This window comes from Grus americana, chromosome 19 (genome assembly GCF_028858705.1).
Source record: "Grus americana isolate bGruAme1 chromosome 19, bGruAme1.mat, whole genome shotgun sequence".
Classification (NCBI taxonomy): domain Eukaryota; kingdom Metazoa; phylum Chordata; class Aves; order Gruiformes; family Gruidae; genus Grus; species Grus americana.
In genome coordinates, this window is record NC_072870.1 from 7,033,964 (window position 1) to 7,052,490 (window position 18,527).

The 18,527-nt window shown below is 50.3% G+C and overlaps 1 protein-coding gene across 4 annotated transcripts in view; it reads left to right on the plus strand.

Moving 5' to 3' along the window:
* LOC129214935 (NADPH--cytochrome P450 reductase) overlaps positions 1-18,527 on the plus strand; it is a 30,656-nt gene that overhangs the window by 3,457 nt on the left and 8,672 nt on the right. Inside the window, exons 1-5 of one of the 4 annotated variants that reach the window (XM_054847284.1) lie at positions 3,834-3,936; positions 8,928-9,120; positions 16,279-16,327; positions 17,196-17,324; positions 17,939-18,088. In XM_054847284.1, coding sequence (XP_054703259.1) covers positions 8,942-9,120; positions 16,279-16,327; positions 17,196-17,324; positions 17,939-18,088 — 507 coding nt within the window. In that variant the 5' untranslated portion in view covers positions 3,834-3,936; positions 8,928-8,941. Of the gene's footprint in view, positions 1-3,833; positions 3,937-4,449; positions 4,669-8,927; positions 9,121-16,278; positions 16,328-17,195; positions 17,325-17,938; positions 18,089-18,527 lie in introns of those variants that run through there. The other 3 variants (XM_054847283.1, XM_054847282.1, XM_054847281.1) reach the window with 3 other exon arrangements.

The window sequence follows — 18,527 nt, forward strand, 5'->3', positions numbered from 1 at the left end:
TTGCTAGCATCTCTGGGTTCTAACTAACTCCAAGCTTTGGAGGAGCAAGCTGATAAAATGCTTGCAAGGATTGTGCAAGCCCTGGTTGTGTAACAGGGCTGTATGCATAACCACTGGAGGTAAGAGGAGCAGCTCACGTTACGAAGGGAAAGAAAAATCCTGTGTGAAGTATCTTCTGTTTACATTGACTGTACTGGGGTGGAGTTGGAGACCTCCAGTTTTTGTAACCCAGGATCAGCCTTTCAGCCTGTGACCCCCCTGACTCCCTGCCTGACTCGTCTGTCGTCCTGTGGCCTCGTGTCCCTTTTCAGCACAGGGATCTCCGCTTTGGGTATGGGATTGATGTTCTGGGGTCTGCTGGTGCACGCGGCTGTGTGTGATTGCAGGGGACTGGGCTGGGTTGTTGTCTGTATTTCACAAGCGTTCAAAAAAGTAAAATACAGCTCAGGTTGCATTACCCATAGCAGGCAGGGAGGTTCGTAGGGTGACTGCACACACTTCTAACAGGGCAGCCAGATGTGAAGCCTGGGTCTGGGACCAGGAGGGCAGCTCTTTTGCAGAGTTGCAGACATGTAAGGATGGTGCAGTCACACCTCTGTCCCTTACAGCAATGTGGGAGACAGGCATGTAATGTCTGAAGAGCTCTCGCATCCTCAGAGGAAAGTTACCTTATAAATACAAAATGTCCTGGTTCCATACAAACAGCGCTTGGTTTTCTTGAAATAAATAAATCCCCAAAACATAGTGTTCCGATCAGAGGTCTTTACAGCTCTTAAACCTTTTCAGGATCTATTTAACCATGCGCCTCTGATGCTCTTCCAGCTGTTAGTTTCAAAGGAAACCTCCCAAACGAGAACAACATTAGAGGGTTTTGCTGTCCAAACTCTTCCTGTTGGAAGAAGTCAAAGTCTGTGGCTACCAACCTTGTCCATAGTGCTCCCCTCCCTGTAGTGGCTGCAGGCAAAATCACAGCTTGTCACACAAACCCTCAACAAATGCAGGCAGGAGGTGGTTTTCACTGAACTTCCACCTGTGGTGGCAGCATTGGGTACAACACTTGCAGAAGAAAAAAGACCATATTGCCCTCTTGAGCTTAAAAAAACATCTTCAGCAGGACCTTAACCATGCAGAATACACACCTGAATGGGTTGCTCCTGAGATTTTGCAGTGTAGCCCTCTGAGCAAGTCATTTGCCCAGGGTAGTTGGTAAAAGGATGGTCTAAAGCTCCTGCACCCTTGTCCCAACTCCCGAATATTGGCGCCGTTGAGACCCCTATTCCGCTTTCAAACAATGCCTGAAGGATTGATTTTTGTCCCTCCCTGGGAAGGGAGGCTGGGGAGCGGTATTAGTTAGCAGGGGGTTCTGTTTACATGCTGCTCTTAGGTTTTATTTATCCTGTAATCCTCAACATTTGTTTTTCTGTGCTGGCTCACGTTAATCTGCATGAAGGAAGGTGTTCAGGCGTCTAAGCCGGTGAGATACCCCACATCCTTGTTTAAAGGTTGCGAGACAGGCTTTTATCTGGTGAAAGGAAGTGTGCAAATTCAATAATTCTGGGGTGCTTTCTTTTAAGGCAGCTTGGCAAGTTTGAATTCATTTTTGTGTTGGATAATGCTTTAAGGCCTTTAGTTCGGTGTGCTGGGCTTACTGCATAGCCTCACCTTGGTATACCCGTAGGGTGGAGTTGCTTTCTGCCTCAGTAAAACCGTTCCTCCTCTTGTTCTCTTCCTTGCTTTTACAGCTGCTCTGCTGTCCTTGAATAAGACACATTGACCAGAAAAAAATCCAAGTGTGACAGTGAAAGCTCAAATATGCAGTATTTCAAGCTCCAGACTGACTGATGCACGCTCCGCATCTGTCTCATGCCTAAAATAGAAGTTTTGCCGACGTCTGAGCCAGTGTGTCAAGGTCTGGCTAGAAGAGACCTTGCACAGTGAGAGTAATTTGTTCTGTTTCACCAAAAAAACCAGCTTTTAGTTGGGTGTGCCTTACCGCAGCTCGAGGTGCTGCTGCAGCCAAGTTCTCTGGTTAGATTGGGGTTTCTGCGTTGCTGGAAGGCCCATGGAGAGTCACTTTCCCAGTGATGTGTAGAGAAACTCTGCTGCTTTCCACCCTTCTTTATTGGGTGGTGGTGATTAATGGGAAGTTGTGGGATGTGCTGGGATTTTTTTTTTTAAGTACGTGGGAAGAAAGTGATACAGAGGTGATAGGTGTAGTGAAAGTCAAACCTGTCGCAGGTACTTGTGAAAGTCAGCCCCGGATCACTGCTCATTATCGCTGTGATGAGGAAAGGATGCCTTTGGCTTGTGCCCTGTTTCACAGCGAGCGCCAACACGCTGATGGGGTGAGGAAGCCATGAGGACTTCCACCGTGCCGCCTTTCCTCAGGGAACCCTGGGAACTTGCCCGTAGGATGAGCCCACCCAAAGCAGGGAGCCTGTGCAGACCACACCAAGCACAGCCACTTATCTGGCCAGACCAAGGCATCTTACTGAGGGGAAATGCGATCTCTGCACAGCAGAGCTACAGAGAAAAGGCTAATCCAAGGCAATGTTAAATAATCTGGAGCTGAGCGCCAACTTTAATGGTCTGCTTTTGTTTTGGAAAGGCCCACTTTTCTTGCCAGGTTTCCCTTTACTAAAAAGGAAGGGGGGGGGGGGAAGCTAATTTGAGACTTGCTGAGGCCAGTAACTGGCACAGGCTGATGTAAACAGAATTTCTTATTCTAATCGGTTGCATTCATACCTGAGGAGGAATGAGAGAAGACCTGGTTTTGCCCCAAGGGTCTCCTGGCCTAACACCACGCACTAGCACACAGGAGAGTTCACTGCAGTGGGATTCAGAAGAGACTGGGCACAGGAGTCTGGGCAGAAATGCCATCTCTACTACAGCCCTGCTCTCTTTCTGCTGTTGACCCTTCTCCTTCCTCGTGGGCTTGTGTCCATGGGGCTCTTCTTCCTGACACACGTCAGATACTTGTCATGTATCTTTAGTGGGTGAAAGAAGAAAACCCTTTGCTGGTCACAAGACTGCATTCCTGTTTGTAAGCAAGTCTCTTCCTTCTGCACTGCCACCGCTGCACGGAGCAATGGGGCCTTGCTGCAGCTTCCTTTCGGTGCTGCCGCCTGTGCGAGCTCTCGACAAGCTTTGCAGATGCTGTGGGAATAGGGACCTGTGAGAGGGCCACTGGGTGGTTTTCTTTATTCCTCCCAGGTGTTTTAGTTGGTTTTTAAGTTAGTTTCTATTTATTTTGCCATTGTTTCTAAAGCTTGGGCTGCAAGTCAGTGGTGTACAAAGAGAAGGAGTTTCCATTTGCTTTGGCTGCTTATTTCCACTGTCTCCATCAGTTCCGAAGCTGTCTTTTGGGGCTGTGCCACAATGCCAGTGGAAATAACTGATTGCTGGTTTAAAACTGTGGGTTTTGGAGCTTTCTTAAGGCTGCTTCTCGAGGCTGATCATGTCTCTGATCTGTGCTGTGGTCCCATGCAAGAACGGTCAGCACAAGAGAAAGGGTGATCCCTGGGGCAAGGCAGGCCAGGCGTGTGGTGGGGAGGGGGATCTGGTCATGCACACCCATTTGCACCTAGGAAATTCAGGTTGGTCCTTCTCAGTCAGCAAAGTGACTCTTGCAGATCTCGTGGTAATGCTGACATCCCCAGCTGCACAGAGCTTCCAGTGCTAGAAATCGTGACAGCTGTGTTTCCGTTTTGTCCACTAATGCAATGCATGTGCTGAGTCAGTGACACGAGGGTTGTCATCATGTGGCTGCAGAGAGCAAGAAAAGTGCTCTGGTAGCAGTGCCCCTTTGTCCCCTTCCCTGGGACTGTGCAGGGCTTTTACTGAGAGTCTGAACTGGAGAAAGCTGGTCTGAAGGAGCCGGTGGCTTTTTGTGTGTGACTTGCATGGATTCCCATTGACAAGGAAAGCAGTCCTTCGGTAGGTGTCCTTGCTGGGTGGGAATGGGCCAGCTGGCATGGTGGGACTGGGCACCCCAGGGCTCGTGTTGGTGGCATGAGACGCACGGTGAGCTTGTTCCTGCAGGCATGGCTTGACTTAACCGGCTCCTTGGTGTCCCTGCTAGCAGTTAGCTGAGACAGCCTGAACCTTGCTGCGGGCTGGGGAAGGCTTGGCTGCTGGCACCCCGCTGAGCTCCCTTTGAATGGTGCCTGGCATCAGTGCAAGTGTCATGCAGAGGGTGACTAATGGCATCGCACACGTTTATGTCACTCCATTCCATTTTGACTTGGTCGTCACCGGTTTTTACGTGCACGTATTACAAAATAGACCTTCTGCCTGCAGCTCCTGTGTTTATCTGCGGGCATCCAAAGGACGCTGTGTCACTTGGTTGCTGTTGGGAAAACTCTGGCTGTTTCAATAAACTCAGGGGCATGGGAGATGGGGGTGCAGCCTTTGGGCTGCCCGGTGCAGGGCAGGCAGAGTCCATAGGGCACAGCGGGACTTGTGCCTATTGCCGCATGGGTGCGCGGGAATCGTGGGGAGCCCTCTCTACGGTGTTGAGCTGAACCTGGGGGCTGCTTGGTGCTACAGGCTGTGATCAGCTGGCTGGTGTGACCTCGGGCTGGAGCTGAATCCTGGTTATCGGAGGTGGGAGCAGTGAGCAGCCCGGGCTGTGCTTGATCAGCAGTCTTCCTTCTCCTTTCCTCTCATGTGAGTAGGGTCAGGGTGTGCTCTTGATGGCAAAGGGTAGGAGAGTCTAGCAGAGAGCTTGGTCACTTGTTTTTGGAGCAAAAGTTATGGGCTGCAGTCCTGATCTGGAACCGGAAAGCCAAATCGTCCTGAGATACTTGAAACTCATTGCAAAGGTTATATAAATAAAAAGCTACTTCAAGTCAAAGAGCCAACTTCCTGCCCAAATCGCCAACTTAGCTTCACAGACAAGGCTTTTTGGTCACTAGAAGATACTACAATGTGACTCAAAGAAAGATCCTTGTATTTGGCTGAAAGGGAGACCTCCCAGCTGTGTTTCGTGACAGTTGGAGTTCAGGGCTCCAGCGTGCTTTTGGGGGCATCTGCAGCTCCATCTCCTAATGCTGCTGTGGGCTGTGTGCAAGAGAGGGGAAAGAATAGATCTCTGGGTTGCTGACCACTTGGCTTTTAGGGTACTCCCCATCCCATCTGGTTTGTTGTAATACTATTTTTATTTATATTTTAATATTTTTAATGCTGTGACGTGATAGCACCTTTAGTCCATGTGGAATTCATGGGGAATTTGAGGATGTCTAGCACTGACAGTGCTTCCAGTCCTTTGCTTGAGATGTGCATGAGAAGTAGGAGTACATTTTTTAATATGAGAAGGAAGTGCATTTGTTTGGCAGCATGGAGATGTGCAGAGAGGGTCCCTGGTGATTTGAATGATTGCAGGCTGCCGTGTATCAAGCAAATTCCCAGGTTTAGAAGCTGCGTTCAGAGGCTGAAAAGCTGTGCTAAAATATAGTATCGCTTGATTGCAATCTTTCAAAATGTTGTGACTTTTCTGTGTGACATAGATGCCTCGCATCTCGGCTGAGACTGATTGCTTTACACCAGATTCTCTGTGCGTAAACAGGGATCCAGGAACTGGAGCCATGAATTAAAAAAAAAAAAAAGGAAAAAAAGGGGAAATGGAAGTCTGTCTAATCTTGACTGAAGATATAATAAACCTTGGGGTAAAATAACTAGCTTTGAAACTGGTGTCAGGGGAACTTTTACTTCTGCATCATAGATTTCTTCTCTTTTGCCCTTTAAAAACCTGATCTAATTCTATCAGTGTCCTTCCAGAGACTACTGGATTTCCAGGATAGCTAAATTCCAAGTAAGAGTCAGGTTTCTTTTCACTGGAAGTTAGAAAAGGACATGTATTTGAACATGAATTGCTGTGAACTTCTGGAAAGTAATTGTTACAGCCAACTAGGTAAGACTGAGAGAAACTGAGGCATAATCTTCCTGTGCAAGGTGAAGCAAGTTAAATAAATAGTTCCTGAGTTATGACAACCCTTTACAAAAAAGATGTGAGGTCTAATTCCACATTCTTTCCCTTTCTCTTGATACATCTAAGCAAACCTTTTCCTGAGGGTGGGGATGGTGAAGGGAGAGCAAAAAGAAAAACCTGTAGCTAGGATATAGGACTTGAATAGCTAAATGTCCAGGACCAGGTGGAGCCCATCGTCAAAATTAAAGCTGTTCTTGTTTCTTTGGTTTCATCACTAGAGATTGACTGTGTTTCCTTCCAGGGTTAGAGGTCAGTATATAACCTTTACGCTATGGAGGCTTGTGGCTGAAGAGAGGAGACTGAACCAAGACTCTGATCCGTGCACCAGACCCATAAGCCTCCAGAAATGGTGCTCTTCCCTCTGGCTGTGGGTGCAGGGAGCGAGCAGGTTGTCCGGCTGCTGCTGCAGCTGTAGGGTTCCCCTTTGAAGTGCTGGAGAGCTGCAGCATGGTGAAGGCCAGGAGATAGTACGGCTTCCTCCTCCATGTCTGCTCATGCTGCATTCCTGGGAGCTGCCTTCCCAAGGATGCCTCTTTCCAAGGCATCGCTGCTCTGGAGAGCAGACCACCTCTGGAGGCTTGAAAAAGCAAAACCCTGGCAGCTGCTGCTTGTCCCCTCTGTTCTGGGAGGCTAGAAGCTCTTGCTTTGGGCATGGCAATGAATGGCTGCGGGAGACATAGCCCTCACCTTGCTGATTAGCCCAGGAATTCATTTGCTTGCCCTGTATAAGGGCAGCTGATGAATGTCCACATCTGAGCTATTTGGAGCTGGGAGGGGAGTTGCTGTGGGGCCAGGCGTATGCAGCCTGTATGCATTCCACCCCGGGCTGGCTGCCGCTCACCAAAGACATGTCTAGCTTGAAACTCTCCTCCATGTGCAGTTAGTTACAAGGGATGCTGCTCTGTGCAGGGAGGCTTTCCTGGGGCTCTGCTGCTGCAAGTGCTGGATTTGGTGCTCAGAAGGGAAGGGGTGCAGCTCCTGCCCAAAACCAGCTTAGCGCAATCTCCATCATCCTCACTGATTTACAGGAACCCAGCACGGAGGAGGAAAGGGATCTTGTTGGGAGTTCTGCATTGTTGGCAACTAAGCTCCAGTTGCGGAGGCTTTAACTAACAGTTTAGTCTACAGTTGTACATAAATAACACCCAGCTCTTGCTTGGCTCAGAGATCCAGCAATGGAAAACCTGTCTGCAAGGGAGGGAGGACAGGGTGACCTGCCTGATGGAGAGAAATGTGCAATTTGCTTGTCTGCAGTCGCATCGCATCACTAACGTTTTTCTTCTGTCCCCTGCTTAGTGTCATCTCTGGGAATCTAATGGGAAGCTTTGCAGTGGTGTTTTAGTGCCCTTCACAGTATAGTCTCTTGCCAAGTTCTCCGCAGAATTAAACTTCTCATGGGGCTGAGAGCTGGTTAGGCTGCAAAAATACCCGGGATCCCACTCATGATTGCTGCCAGGTGGCTGTGGACTTCTACCTGCACTTCACAGAGCTGCCTTTTGTAGCTGGTGGCCTGTGGCAGAGTACTTTGTGTCCTCCGGACCTGGGCTTTTCCTTGGTGGGGTAACACCAAGGGCTTCTTATTTGCTGAAGAACTTACCTGGTCTCCCTCGTTAGCACTCCCTAAGCATCCCCTTCCCTTTTCTTCCCAGTGTCTGAATGTGTGAGCATAACTTTAAACTTCAGTCAGTGTTACTTCTCAGCCCAGGCATGGCCTGGAGTTCGCTGCTTTTCTTTCAGCCCCCCAGGAAAGCAGTCTGGGAGCTTTTCTCCGGCAGGCACAGGTTTGCTGCACAGGTTAACTGTCCCCTCAAGGCTCAGCCACAGGACATGTCCTTTCTCTCTGGTGGCACCCCCACAGCTCTGAGTCACTTTTGTGTGTGCAAGTTCAAATGTCCATGGTCTCCTGGGTTGGCAGGATGCCCAAGTACAAGAAGAGAGTCACTTTGCCCTTACAAATCAAGTTTTGAGTTAATTATCTGTTTGCTTGGACAGAGTGTGTCCTTGTGTGTTGGGAAGATAATCTTGCGATCTGGACTAGGGTCAGAGGAGTTTAGAGCTTTGGCAGAGCAGTGGGAGGGAAGGAGCGAGCAATGGGTGGCTCCCCAGGGAAAGGACAGGGACCACAGGGCTAGTCGGGGACTTGAGGACTGGGTACTAGTCCTTGTGCTACCACAGACTTTGGCTATGGCCATGGGCAAGTCACAAGTCACTTAAGCTCTGCCTCAGCAAATTGAAAGGAGTAATTGAAGGAGATGGAAGTTAAACTGGGGAAGAGAGTGGAGGGGACTGGGAAGCTAGAGGCCCAGAAAGAGGTGGGTAGTAAATCCAATCTGCATGCGGCGGAGAGTAGTATATCAGAAGTATTTGTCATTTGTGTTATAATGACCTAATGTGGAGATGCTCACAGAATTACCATGCCACAGTCCCGCTCTGCGATTTGTAAGCACAGCAGTAGGTCCAGGGCATTGTATCACCTTGTGGAAAGGAGGGAGAAAGACCCAGATCTGTGGGGTGACTGGAAGAGTGGGGTCTTCCCCCACCAACATGCATGGGCTCCATGATGAGTAACGGCTTTAGTAAAGGCCAGCCATGAGTCCCTGTTGAGTTTTGCTGGAGTGTTAGTAGGAACCAGGTTGGGCTCTCTGGTGGGAATGTGGGGCTGCTTCAGTGGTGCTGGCAAAGGGGGAGCAGAAATCACTTCTGATGGGTCAGTGTGGATGCAATGGGAAGGGAAAAACTTGGTGGGACGGTGAGATACCTTAAGGTGCAAAAGGATTTTGCAGTATTGTGGTGCAGAGTCTCTCTCCAAAGAGTTGTTGGGCTGCCCTGTGCTCCTAGGAGTAAATGTACAGTGGAAGAGTATGCTGTGAACAGCCCTTAATGCTTTTCTCTTTGCACTGTGTGATTCTGGTGTTCATTTGTTTTTCTTTGCTTCCAGTGCCTCTGACCATCATGGGGGATGCCAGCATGGAACCGACCATCTCCCCTCCCGACAGCACTGCACAGCAAGACTCTCTCTTCAGCATGATGGATGTGTTTCTCATCTCACTCATCACCGGGCTTCTTACTTACTGGTTCTTCTTCCGCAAGAAAAAGGAGGAAGTCCCAGACCTCCCCAAAATGCAGTCAGTGTAAGTAACAACTCTCAGGCAGTGTGGGGTGAGTGTAACTTTCCACCTGTGCAGGAAGCTCAGCTGGATTCTGGAGGTCCCCCGGCAAGGGGGCTTAGTCCCAAAGTGCATTTCTCTCCCCTCATGTTTCTCCTGAGCCATTCACCTCACAATGCAGAAATCCCTATGGCAGAGCCAGGCTGCAGTTCTGCCTTACCCCACCGTGTGGCCCAAATCAGTAATTTGCCTTTCCCGAGCAAGGGAAGAAAAGACAAGGCAGGAAAGCCCCTGGCTGTACTTCAAAACTCTTAAGGATTGCTTTGGCTATTCTTTGCATTTTCTGATAAGTCACGTTTAGATAAATCTGGAGAAAGGTGGACTTGCTCTTCAGCAGGTTTTCTATCGGGAATCTTATCTACCCTTAGCTATGAAGAGAAGAAATAGTCTTGGGGAGCTGGGGGAGAGTTCCTGGGCACGAGCTGCTTGGCAGGTCTTGTGAAACTTGTTTGGCTTTGATGCCAGGTTACCACAGCAGCAGGAGACTGGATTTGGAGAGGGAGAGGTCCTTGTTCTACCCTGTCTTCTGCAAAGGGCTTAGGACCAGGACCGAGCCGTGTTGGTGGAGATCTGGGTGCGTTTAGTTCCTGGTCTCAGGCACATGCTAAACTTAACATCTCTTTTCTGCTCGGCTTTTTAGCTCATTCCTTCTGCTTCCTCCTGGAGCATTGGTAAGAGCAGTAGAGAGGTTTGAAACCCACTGCAGCAGAGGCCATAGGAGCTGGTGTTGTGCGATATCTTTCCCTTCAGTCTCCTGGGATCTGTTCCCTGCATGGGTGCAGTTTGCCCCAGAGAGAAGACCAGCCTTAGCCCGGCTCTGTGCTTTCCAGTATTAGGCCTTTGCAGAAGGTAACCACACACCAAAGGTGAATCCTCTGGGTTTGTAATGCTGGCTGCAAAGTCACTGTATTTAACACATACAGTTGTACCAGCAAGGTGTTCTGTGTGAAGTGGGTTTCTCCCCATGGCACTTTGTGGGTGCTGCTCTGACAAGAAATATTCGTCAGTCCTTCATTTCAAAGTTTTACAGCCTGGTGTGGAAAGAAGCTGTGGCAGGAGCTGTCTGTAGGCTGCTCAGATGAGGATGTCTGGTGATAAGTGAAGGCATTTCAGCAGGGGATTGATGCTCCCGTTACCCTGTGTGTGAAAGCTAAATCAAACACAGCAAGTGGTTGTGGGTCTGTTACCTCAGACCTTTCTGTCTGCCTTAGTGGGTTATGCTGCTTTCATTTTTCAGGGCTCAGTGTCCAGTGTTTGTGTTGTAATTCAGGTCATAATTGAAAAGGAGCAGGTTTGGTCTCCTCGTTTCAGCTTTGGTCAGATCATGAGAGGCCTCTGCTTGAAGGCAAGCCTGGGATGCCAGGTCTGTTGTGAAGTCCCCGGGTAACGGGAAGAGTAGCACACAGCTCAGAGCAAACTCAGGCAGGCTGCACACGCTGGTGTCGCAGGAGGATGGAAAGTACATTTTCTGGCTGGGAGGGGTTTTAAAAAGAAATGTTCCTGGCTGCAGTACCTTGTGCAGGTGCACATGAGGCTGGTAGCAGCCCGGCTATCTGTGCCTGATCAGCCTTATCTTGGGAATTTGTTTTGTTGAATCGGTAGGATACTTTCCCTTTCGTGCCTGCAAGAGAGGGCTGTGTGTATCTGTGCGTGCGGTTGCCTCTGGAGACTGTAAGGAGAACGGCTGTGCTGTGATGAGAGCTAAGCTGTCTGGAAAGATGGCCCTATCAAACTGAAATTAGATCCCAACATAGTGCAGATTGACTCGGAGAGCTCCCATGCTCACCATTCTTGAGACTGTTTCCACCTGCCACCCATCACGTGCAGCTCTTCCAGAGGCTGTCGTGACCTTGCAGAGAAGTCACGCTGCAGAGTGGCTTGCTAACTGCCCCGGGTGTGTGTTACCACCTCGTCCTGTTGCAGGACCTGGGCTTCCATCTGAGACTGGCTGGGGTTTTCGGCTTTCACCTGACTCAGGAGTATTTTGCCTGCATTTCCTGTGTGGGGTCTGTGCTGCCTTCTCCATCTGTAGGGGAGATGGCTGGCAGGGAGCTCCATGCAACTGCCTCTTGCAAGAGCTGTGGAAGAGCAGCACCTCCTGTCACTGATAACCAGGGAGGGGAGGTGAGGTTGCTCTGGACCTTGTCTGATGCAATTGCGTTTTGAAAAAGTGACAGCCAGGCAGGTGAAGAACGAGAGGAGGCTTTGAAGTAGCTTTTCCCTGTACGTTGAGCCTGACTGTGCCATTGCCTGCTGCAGCCCTGCTGTGGTCAGTGTAGTAACTGGTCTGAGGGCAGCGCAGACCGTAAGCCAAGGCTGTGACTGGTGGCACATCCATCCTCCAGGACGGGGACGGCGACTTCCTGTAGCTTTTGCAGTGTTATTTTATGGGACACTTGGAACCGAGAGGAAAATGAGTGGGGAAAAAAAGCTTGTTCAGCCTCGAGTTTCCTTCCCTCTTGTCGTCTTTGAGTCTGGGGTGGAGTTTCCTTTCCGATGAACAAGCAAATCAGCAAGATACAGGATCACACCGTCAGCCGCTGCCTGTGGCTGGCTGGGTAGCAAGCTGGTCCGTGGGCAGGCCCGTCTGCAGGCAGGGAAGCTGGTCCAGACCCGTGAAGGCAGAGTGCCCTTGGTGGGACTGTCTCCTGCTGAAGTGGAGAGCCTTGACCTTAAGAGGTGTTGCTTTTTGTCAGCACACTCTCTGCAGCTCTGCCTTGAATTGCTGAACTGTGCTGAACTGCTTCGTCTGATGGTGTTGGGTGATGGCTTCTGTTGTGTCACTTTGGCCCCCAACTTCAGCTGCAGCCTTGGAAGACTGGAGGACAAAAGTGCTGCTCAGCAATTCAGACGCCTCATGATGGCCGCCGCTGCTGTAGCGAGGGTGCTTGCAACGTGGGAGCGTGGAAGCAGAGTCTCCGACCTGAACACAGGGTCTGGCACTTCGGTGCCATCCTGGGGGTTTTTGGGAACCTCTGCTGAGCAGCATGCCTTGATCAAGCCACGTCAGCTCAGTGAGGTCGCTGGAGGAAATGCCACTGCTGCACCTACCCTTGGTTGTGGAAGAACAGATGCATGGTCGAAATGCCCTGTTCTGGATGACATCTGGGCTGGGTTCATTCTGCGTGGCTCTGCCAGCCCGCGTGGCTTGGGAACGGTCATGATCTTGCCCCGATGATGCGTCTCTGGGTTCAGCCACAGCTCAGGCGCTTGCTGAACCCTTACCCTCACAGCCAAGCGGAGCTGTTTTCCTGCCCAAAGCCTCTGGAGAAGGGACAGAGCCCAGCGTGTGCAGAGACTGGCTGCGTACAAGACGTTCTGTACCTGTGTTGTGTAACACACGTGTGCATAGGGCAGGCCGGGATACCACCATCTGAGGATTGCTTGCATTTTGACCATTTTCAGACTTAATTGAAACCACCGGAGCAGCCTTCCTCACAGCCTGTTCTGCAGATGTAATTAGGGAGAACGGCTCTCAATCGCCATGCAGCCATGGCCACCGCGGTTCCCCGTGGGGGCATTCCTGGGGAACGCGCTAATTTATTTTTATTCTTTGTCCGCATCTCTGCGTATTTCTTCCTTTCTCATGTGCCCGCTCCGGAGTTGGCGAACTGTTGCCCTGGGGAGATGCAGGCAAGACATTGATTGGTACTCTGGGTGTCACCCCCTCCCTTCTCCCCCCCCCCCCCCGTCTTTAACATTGTTTGGGGCAGAAATTGGCTTATCTCTATTCTGCAGCTATAGAGAAATCCATTCCCTGGTGCTTGTGGGGCTTCCTGTGGCAGGAATTGATCCCACTCCTTAGTCTGATTAGCTCTCTTTGCTGCCTGCGTGTGTGTTAGAGAGAGAGACCATCTCTAATTTAATTTAATAGGATCCTGAAGAGAACAAACTCCTTTGAGCCGCCTCCGTAATGGCACTGCCATAGTTACCCATAGTGTTGCTCACGCAGTGTCTGGAATCGTTTCATTCAGCTACAGTGCCGACTTTTTTTTTTTTTTTTTAAAAAAGAATATATATAAAAGCAGCTGTGATATAAACAGTTTCCAAGGTAACAAGGCTGGGGGAGGGTTTCGTGTCCCGTCCCCCTGCTCCACACGGATGGGAGAGGGATGTGTGCTGCGGAGGATCCTGGGAGGTTTCATTCTCCACTCCTAATTCCTTTCTGCCACTGCTGCCAGATGTTGCAGTTTCTCAGGACTGTGTGGATCCACTCAGTAACTTCCAAAGCCCTGCCACGAGTATCTGAGCGGACGGGACCTCTCCTGCTATGACCCGTGCTGGGACCTTTTGTGCTGGCTCTCTTCTCCTTAACAAAAGGCTGACGCTTGTCTTTAATGCCCAGGAGGAGCAGAATGGAAAGGCCTGTGTGCGTGTTGCTCCAGAGCTAAGTTAGATTCGTCCCCCCCACACCTCCCCTCGCAGACAGACCCGGCTGCCCTGCGACTCTTTGTCTGCCTCTTCCCTGCCCTGACCATGGGCTGCACGTACTCGGCCCCGCGAGAAGAGGCGGCCGTGGCGAGGTGAGTTAATTTGCCCGATGGGCAGGCGGGATCGCTCTGACTTGGAGGGTTGCTCCTGCCACCCTGAAGCTGGGTGGAGTGGGGTACCTCTCACTGCTGGGGCAGGAGGAGAAGGAAGGGGAGAGGCTCTGCTTGGAGGCAGGCTGCTCCAGAGGAGACCCTGCTGTCAGTGCTTGGTTTCTCTGCAACGTCCAGGCTGTGTTCTCACTTCTGGATGTATGTGTGCTTTCGGGAGGAAAGCTACGGGCATGGGAGCTTTCTGAAGGAGAGGCATTTGGCTGAGACGGAGACTTTGATATTCTTGTTGAGCTGTCGCTAACTTCCTACCCCCTCCTTTTTCCCTCCTGAAATCAAAGTGACAGAGCACCCTGGGAGTCGCTCGTGCTGTAGGCTCTCACCAAGGGTGGGTAATCTGTACAAGCTAAAGACTCGCTCCAACAATGGACTTAATCCCCTTTCCTCCACCCGTCACTTCTGACTCTCTTAGCTCATACCATGAGATATCTAAGCTGTAAGAGCAGTTGTTGCTGAAAACTCACTTTCTCTTCAAAGTTTTCCGGGCTGAGTGGTGGAAATGAGTGTAATTTTGGTCTTCAGTGTCTGTGCATTTTTGCAGCTCAGACTTTGAAGCCACCCTGATGAAGCAATTTCAGGGAGTTGTATAGCCTTTTTCTAAAAGCCAGACTCATTATTTCTTCTGTGTCTGAGCCACAGACTCTTCTCCACCACAACACTTCAGTGCAGGGTTGCCTCCTTTGAAAACGGATGAGGTCCATGTACTGCGGTGTTTTCTTTTCCAAAGGGAGCTTGCTGAAAAGACCTAAAACTTTTTTTTTTTCCTCCTTTAAAAGCATTTTGTTTAGCAGTTGACCCAACAGTTATTTTAATTGGATCTCATTTGCAGAGGGCAGTACACCAAAGAAATTCACCAGGGAGCCAAAAGCTAAGTGAGAGCTGAGTCTTGTGAGCGGGCTGGGGGGCAGTTCTCCCAAGCCCCCATCCTGGTGGTAGCATGGGCATGGTTTTGGGGTTGTTCTCTCAAAGATGCTTGTGATATCCCTGTTCCCAACAGGGAACTAAAGACAGCACAGGGAGAATGTTAACTGCTGAGAGAGCAAAGTTGGGGGCATGAAGCATCTCTCTCTGGGGAGCACAGCCTCCTTGGGTACCTTTTTTGGGTAGGGTTTGCTTATCTTTGGTGTGTGCTGCATGGGATTGCATCGGTGCTTGGAGCTGTCTGGCCAGGTTACAGAGCTCCTCAATACCTTTGGGTAGAAAGGGGTGCTTGAAGGCATGCTTTACTGAACGTCCCCCACCCTGCTGCTCTGTGTGTGTGCTCTGCAAATGTCTCAGCACATCCGCAGAGATCCCTCCCTCTGGGCTGCAGAGTTTAGGAAACTGTTAGCGAGCTCTGCACATTCTCACATGGGCTGGAGCCAAAACCATTTGTTTTTTGCCTGGAGGCTTCTCTCTTCCCACAGGAGACCCAGCCTTGCATTCTTCCATTGTGAAAGAGAAATGGGAACGGGTCCCACGTTCCTCTTCCCTGCTACCAAAGCTCCAGTGGGGAAGATGGCACATGAGCTCCTGGCACTTGTCCTCCTGCCTTGAAAAGACCCTATTGCCTAATCTGACTGTAGCTAGAGACACCTCTGCTTGTGGGGGCTCCGGTGTCCCCAGGGCTTGGGTTACTTTCACCCTGTGACACTGAAAGCCCATGGGTGTGCTTAGGATAGCTAAAGCTCTTCTGGCTCCCTGCCTAATAGGGTAGCCGTAGCAGTGTGAGTCTCTGCCTCGATGTTTCTGATGCTGCTGTGGTTTGTCTCTCTTGAGATAAAGCCACCTCCGTGCAATACTGCAAGTGTTCTCCGTGCTGGGGACAGACACCCTGGCATGGGAGCGAGCCCTGCGGGACCTCAGCAGGCAGCGGTTGCCTTGCTGGAGGCTCTGTGGATCTGATCGGCTGCATCTGTCTGCTCCACGGGGCTCTCCAGCTCTGGGACTCCTGTGTGGCATGCTGTTTTGAGGTCAGAACAGCTGGTGTTTAGCCCTGTCTGACTTCAAGCTTGGACAATCCGCCTGGCGGCGGGGGCATGACTCAGGACTGATCCCCTGCCTGTCCATTGTGGTGGGGGAAGCAGGGAGCTCTCCGTTCCCTTCTCTCCCGCTGTGGCTTGGCCTCTGAGATTTTTCTGGAGACTTACTCTTGCGTCATAGCTCTGAGAGATCCTTGTAACCTGCTCAGCTGTGAAACCCCTCAGAGCAGTTGATAGAGTAAAGGTTTCCTGACGCTCAGGGCTGAATTCCTGGGCTTTGCCTGCAGGAGGATTTACCGATGGAGGTGAGGCAGGGTGTCAGCTATTCCCCCGTGTTCTGACAGTCCCTGGTTCATGGCTGTGTGCAGAGGAGAAGCCCTGCAGCTGAACGATGGGTATCCCTGTGACAGGGTGAATAAGAGTGGTCGATGGGGACTCTCACCACTTTGGGTAGCCTTCTGAGATCTAGCATGGTTTGGGGGCCACTTTTTCCCCCACGTGCTTATTCCTGACCTTAAAGAATGAAGGTGCCCATCTGAAAAGAGGCTCCTCCTGTCTTTCAGAGCAGCTCCAGTGAGAGACAGCAGCTTCATTGAGAAGATGAAGAAGACGGTAAGCTTCTTGCTCTGGCTATGTGGGGTGCTGGGAAGGTAGAGGAGCTCGTGTCCTTCCCATTTTCCACTGGAGACTGTCTAGCTGTCAGTGGGGAGGGACTGGTTTGGATATGGACACATACCTGCTGCAAAGAGCATCCAGAGGAAGGCTGTGTGGGCAGGCAGGAGTAGCTCTTTCAGTCTATGCCCAAGAGTTGTTCTTAGAGAAAAAATTAAAGTGAAAATTTGATGAAAAAAAAATGTAATATGAGATCAAAGTCAGGAGGGAAATGGCAGAGACTTTAAAGTCATTGGCTGGCATTTGTTTATCTGTGTGGTTGGTTCCCAAACTGGCTCACTCTGGAATGGGAATTGTTGTACACAGAACTGGCAGGTTTTGATTCCCCTGGACTGGACACAAGAGGAAGCAGAGGAAGAAGCAAGGGCTGGATATATTTTCTGTTTTACTTCAAAGTAGCTGGCTTGCTCCACTACATTGCGGAGTAGGAGTTCCAGTGCTTAGGCATTTTCCCAAAGCTTAGGCAAGTCTGCTTTCTCATCCAGGGAGTTCCCCGTTTCCAGGAGTCACGCTGCAGCCTTGAGGCTGAGAAATCTTGAGGATTTATTCTTTGCTTTGGGTTTTAGTCTGACCTGAGTCACCCCTCTGAGATTGACAAGAGTCATGTTCTTAACAGCTTAGCCTCGAGTTTTCTGCTGCAAACCTGGTGTGGAGTCCTGTACGAGTGCAGACTCCTAGCTGCCTTTAGGTTGCAGTCCAGGGCTCCTGATCCCAGGCATTTCCTTTGTGTCTGACAAGATGTGCTTCGTCTGTGCATTTGCTAAATGAGTAATCACCATTTAACAGGAATTTTTTTTTTCCTCTCCAGGGGCGTAACATAGTGGTTTTCTATGGTTCCCAAACGGGTACAGCAGAGGAGTTTGCCAATCGCCTCTCCAAAGACGCTCATCGCTATGGCCTCCGGGGCATGGCAGCGGATCCAGAGGAGTATGACTTGGTAATTTAGCCACGAACAACCTCAGGATAGGTAACATGCTTTTAGTGTCCCCTCAAAAACCAGGAAGGACCTAGCCAAGGGACATTTGCCCTTTTTGTAGTGTCATTTAGGGGAGAGAAGGAAATTGGATCAGCCTGAGAGATGCAGAGGTGGGCTTGGTCCTTGCCAGTCTACATTTGGGGTGAACTCTGCAATACAACTGAAAGAGGAAGGTAGCCTGGAATGTTTGGGAGTCAACAGACATCCGTTGGCAGCATGAAACTTGCTCTGTATTCCTTGTGTAGTCAGCATTAAACGCATACTGCTGCAGGCTTGCACAGTGGCATTGACATTGTGTCATTCTCCAGAGCAAACAACAATCCTGATCCCTTAAAGCCTTGTATGGCAAATCCCATCACTTTCCTGGTGGGGTAGAAGTTTTGACTTGCAGTCTGGGGAGAGTGGTTAGCTTTGTTTCCCTTGCCATTTCAGGTGGGTTTGGCTTTTCCCAACCCCTTTTATAATCAGCTGTTGAACATTATGTGGTGCTGTTCCACACACCAGAGTTAGAAGTAGGCTTGCCCAGTAACTGTGTTGTGGGATCCTTGAGGGTTTGTTCTTTCCTTTGGTTGTAGTCGGACCTGAGTCGCCTGTCTGAGATCGACAAGTCCTTAGCTGTGTTCTGCATGGCCACCTACGGTGAGGGTGATCCCACGGACAATGCCCAAGACTTCTACGACTGGCTGCAGGAGGCTGACGCTGACTTGTCGGGGCTCCGATTTGCAGTAAGTGGCTCGTTTCCAGTTTATGCTGCATTTGGGCAGGAAAGTCAGAAGCCCTCCCCTGTGCCTGCACATGGTTTGGGTAAAGGCACAACGTGATGTCTGTGCCTCGTACGCCTCTATTGGATGCGGTCTCTATTGTCTTCCTCTGCAAGCTTGGTGGACACTTGCAAAGATGTATCTGGGGGCTTTAAAGGCAGATGTCGGAGTACTCTCTCCACTCCCTAAATCAGAAGGGTTTGCTGGTAATGTCTTGCCACAAACAGCCCAGCAGACTTTGAATACAAGGTCTGTAAATGAGTTACAGGCTGCTGCTGCTGTTCAGAAGCTAATTGAGCAGCCCTGGGCCAGATCTTCTCCCACAAATTAAATCACTTGAAGGAGTGTGTAGCTCTTTTTCCTGTGCTGAGCTGAATAATTGGCTGAGATACAGCCACCTCAC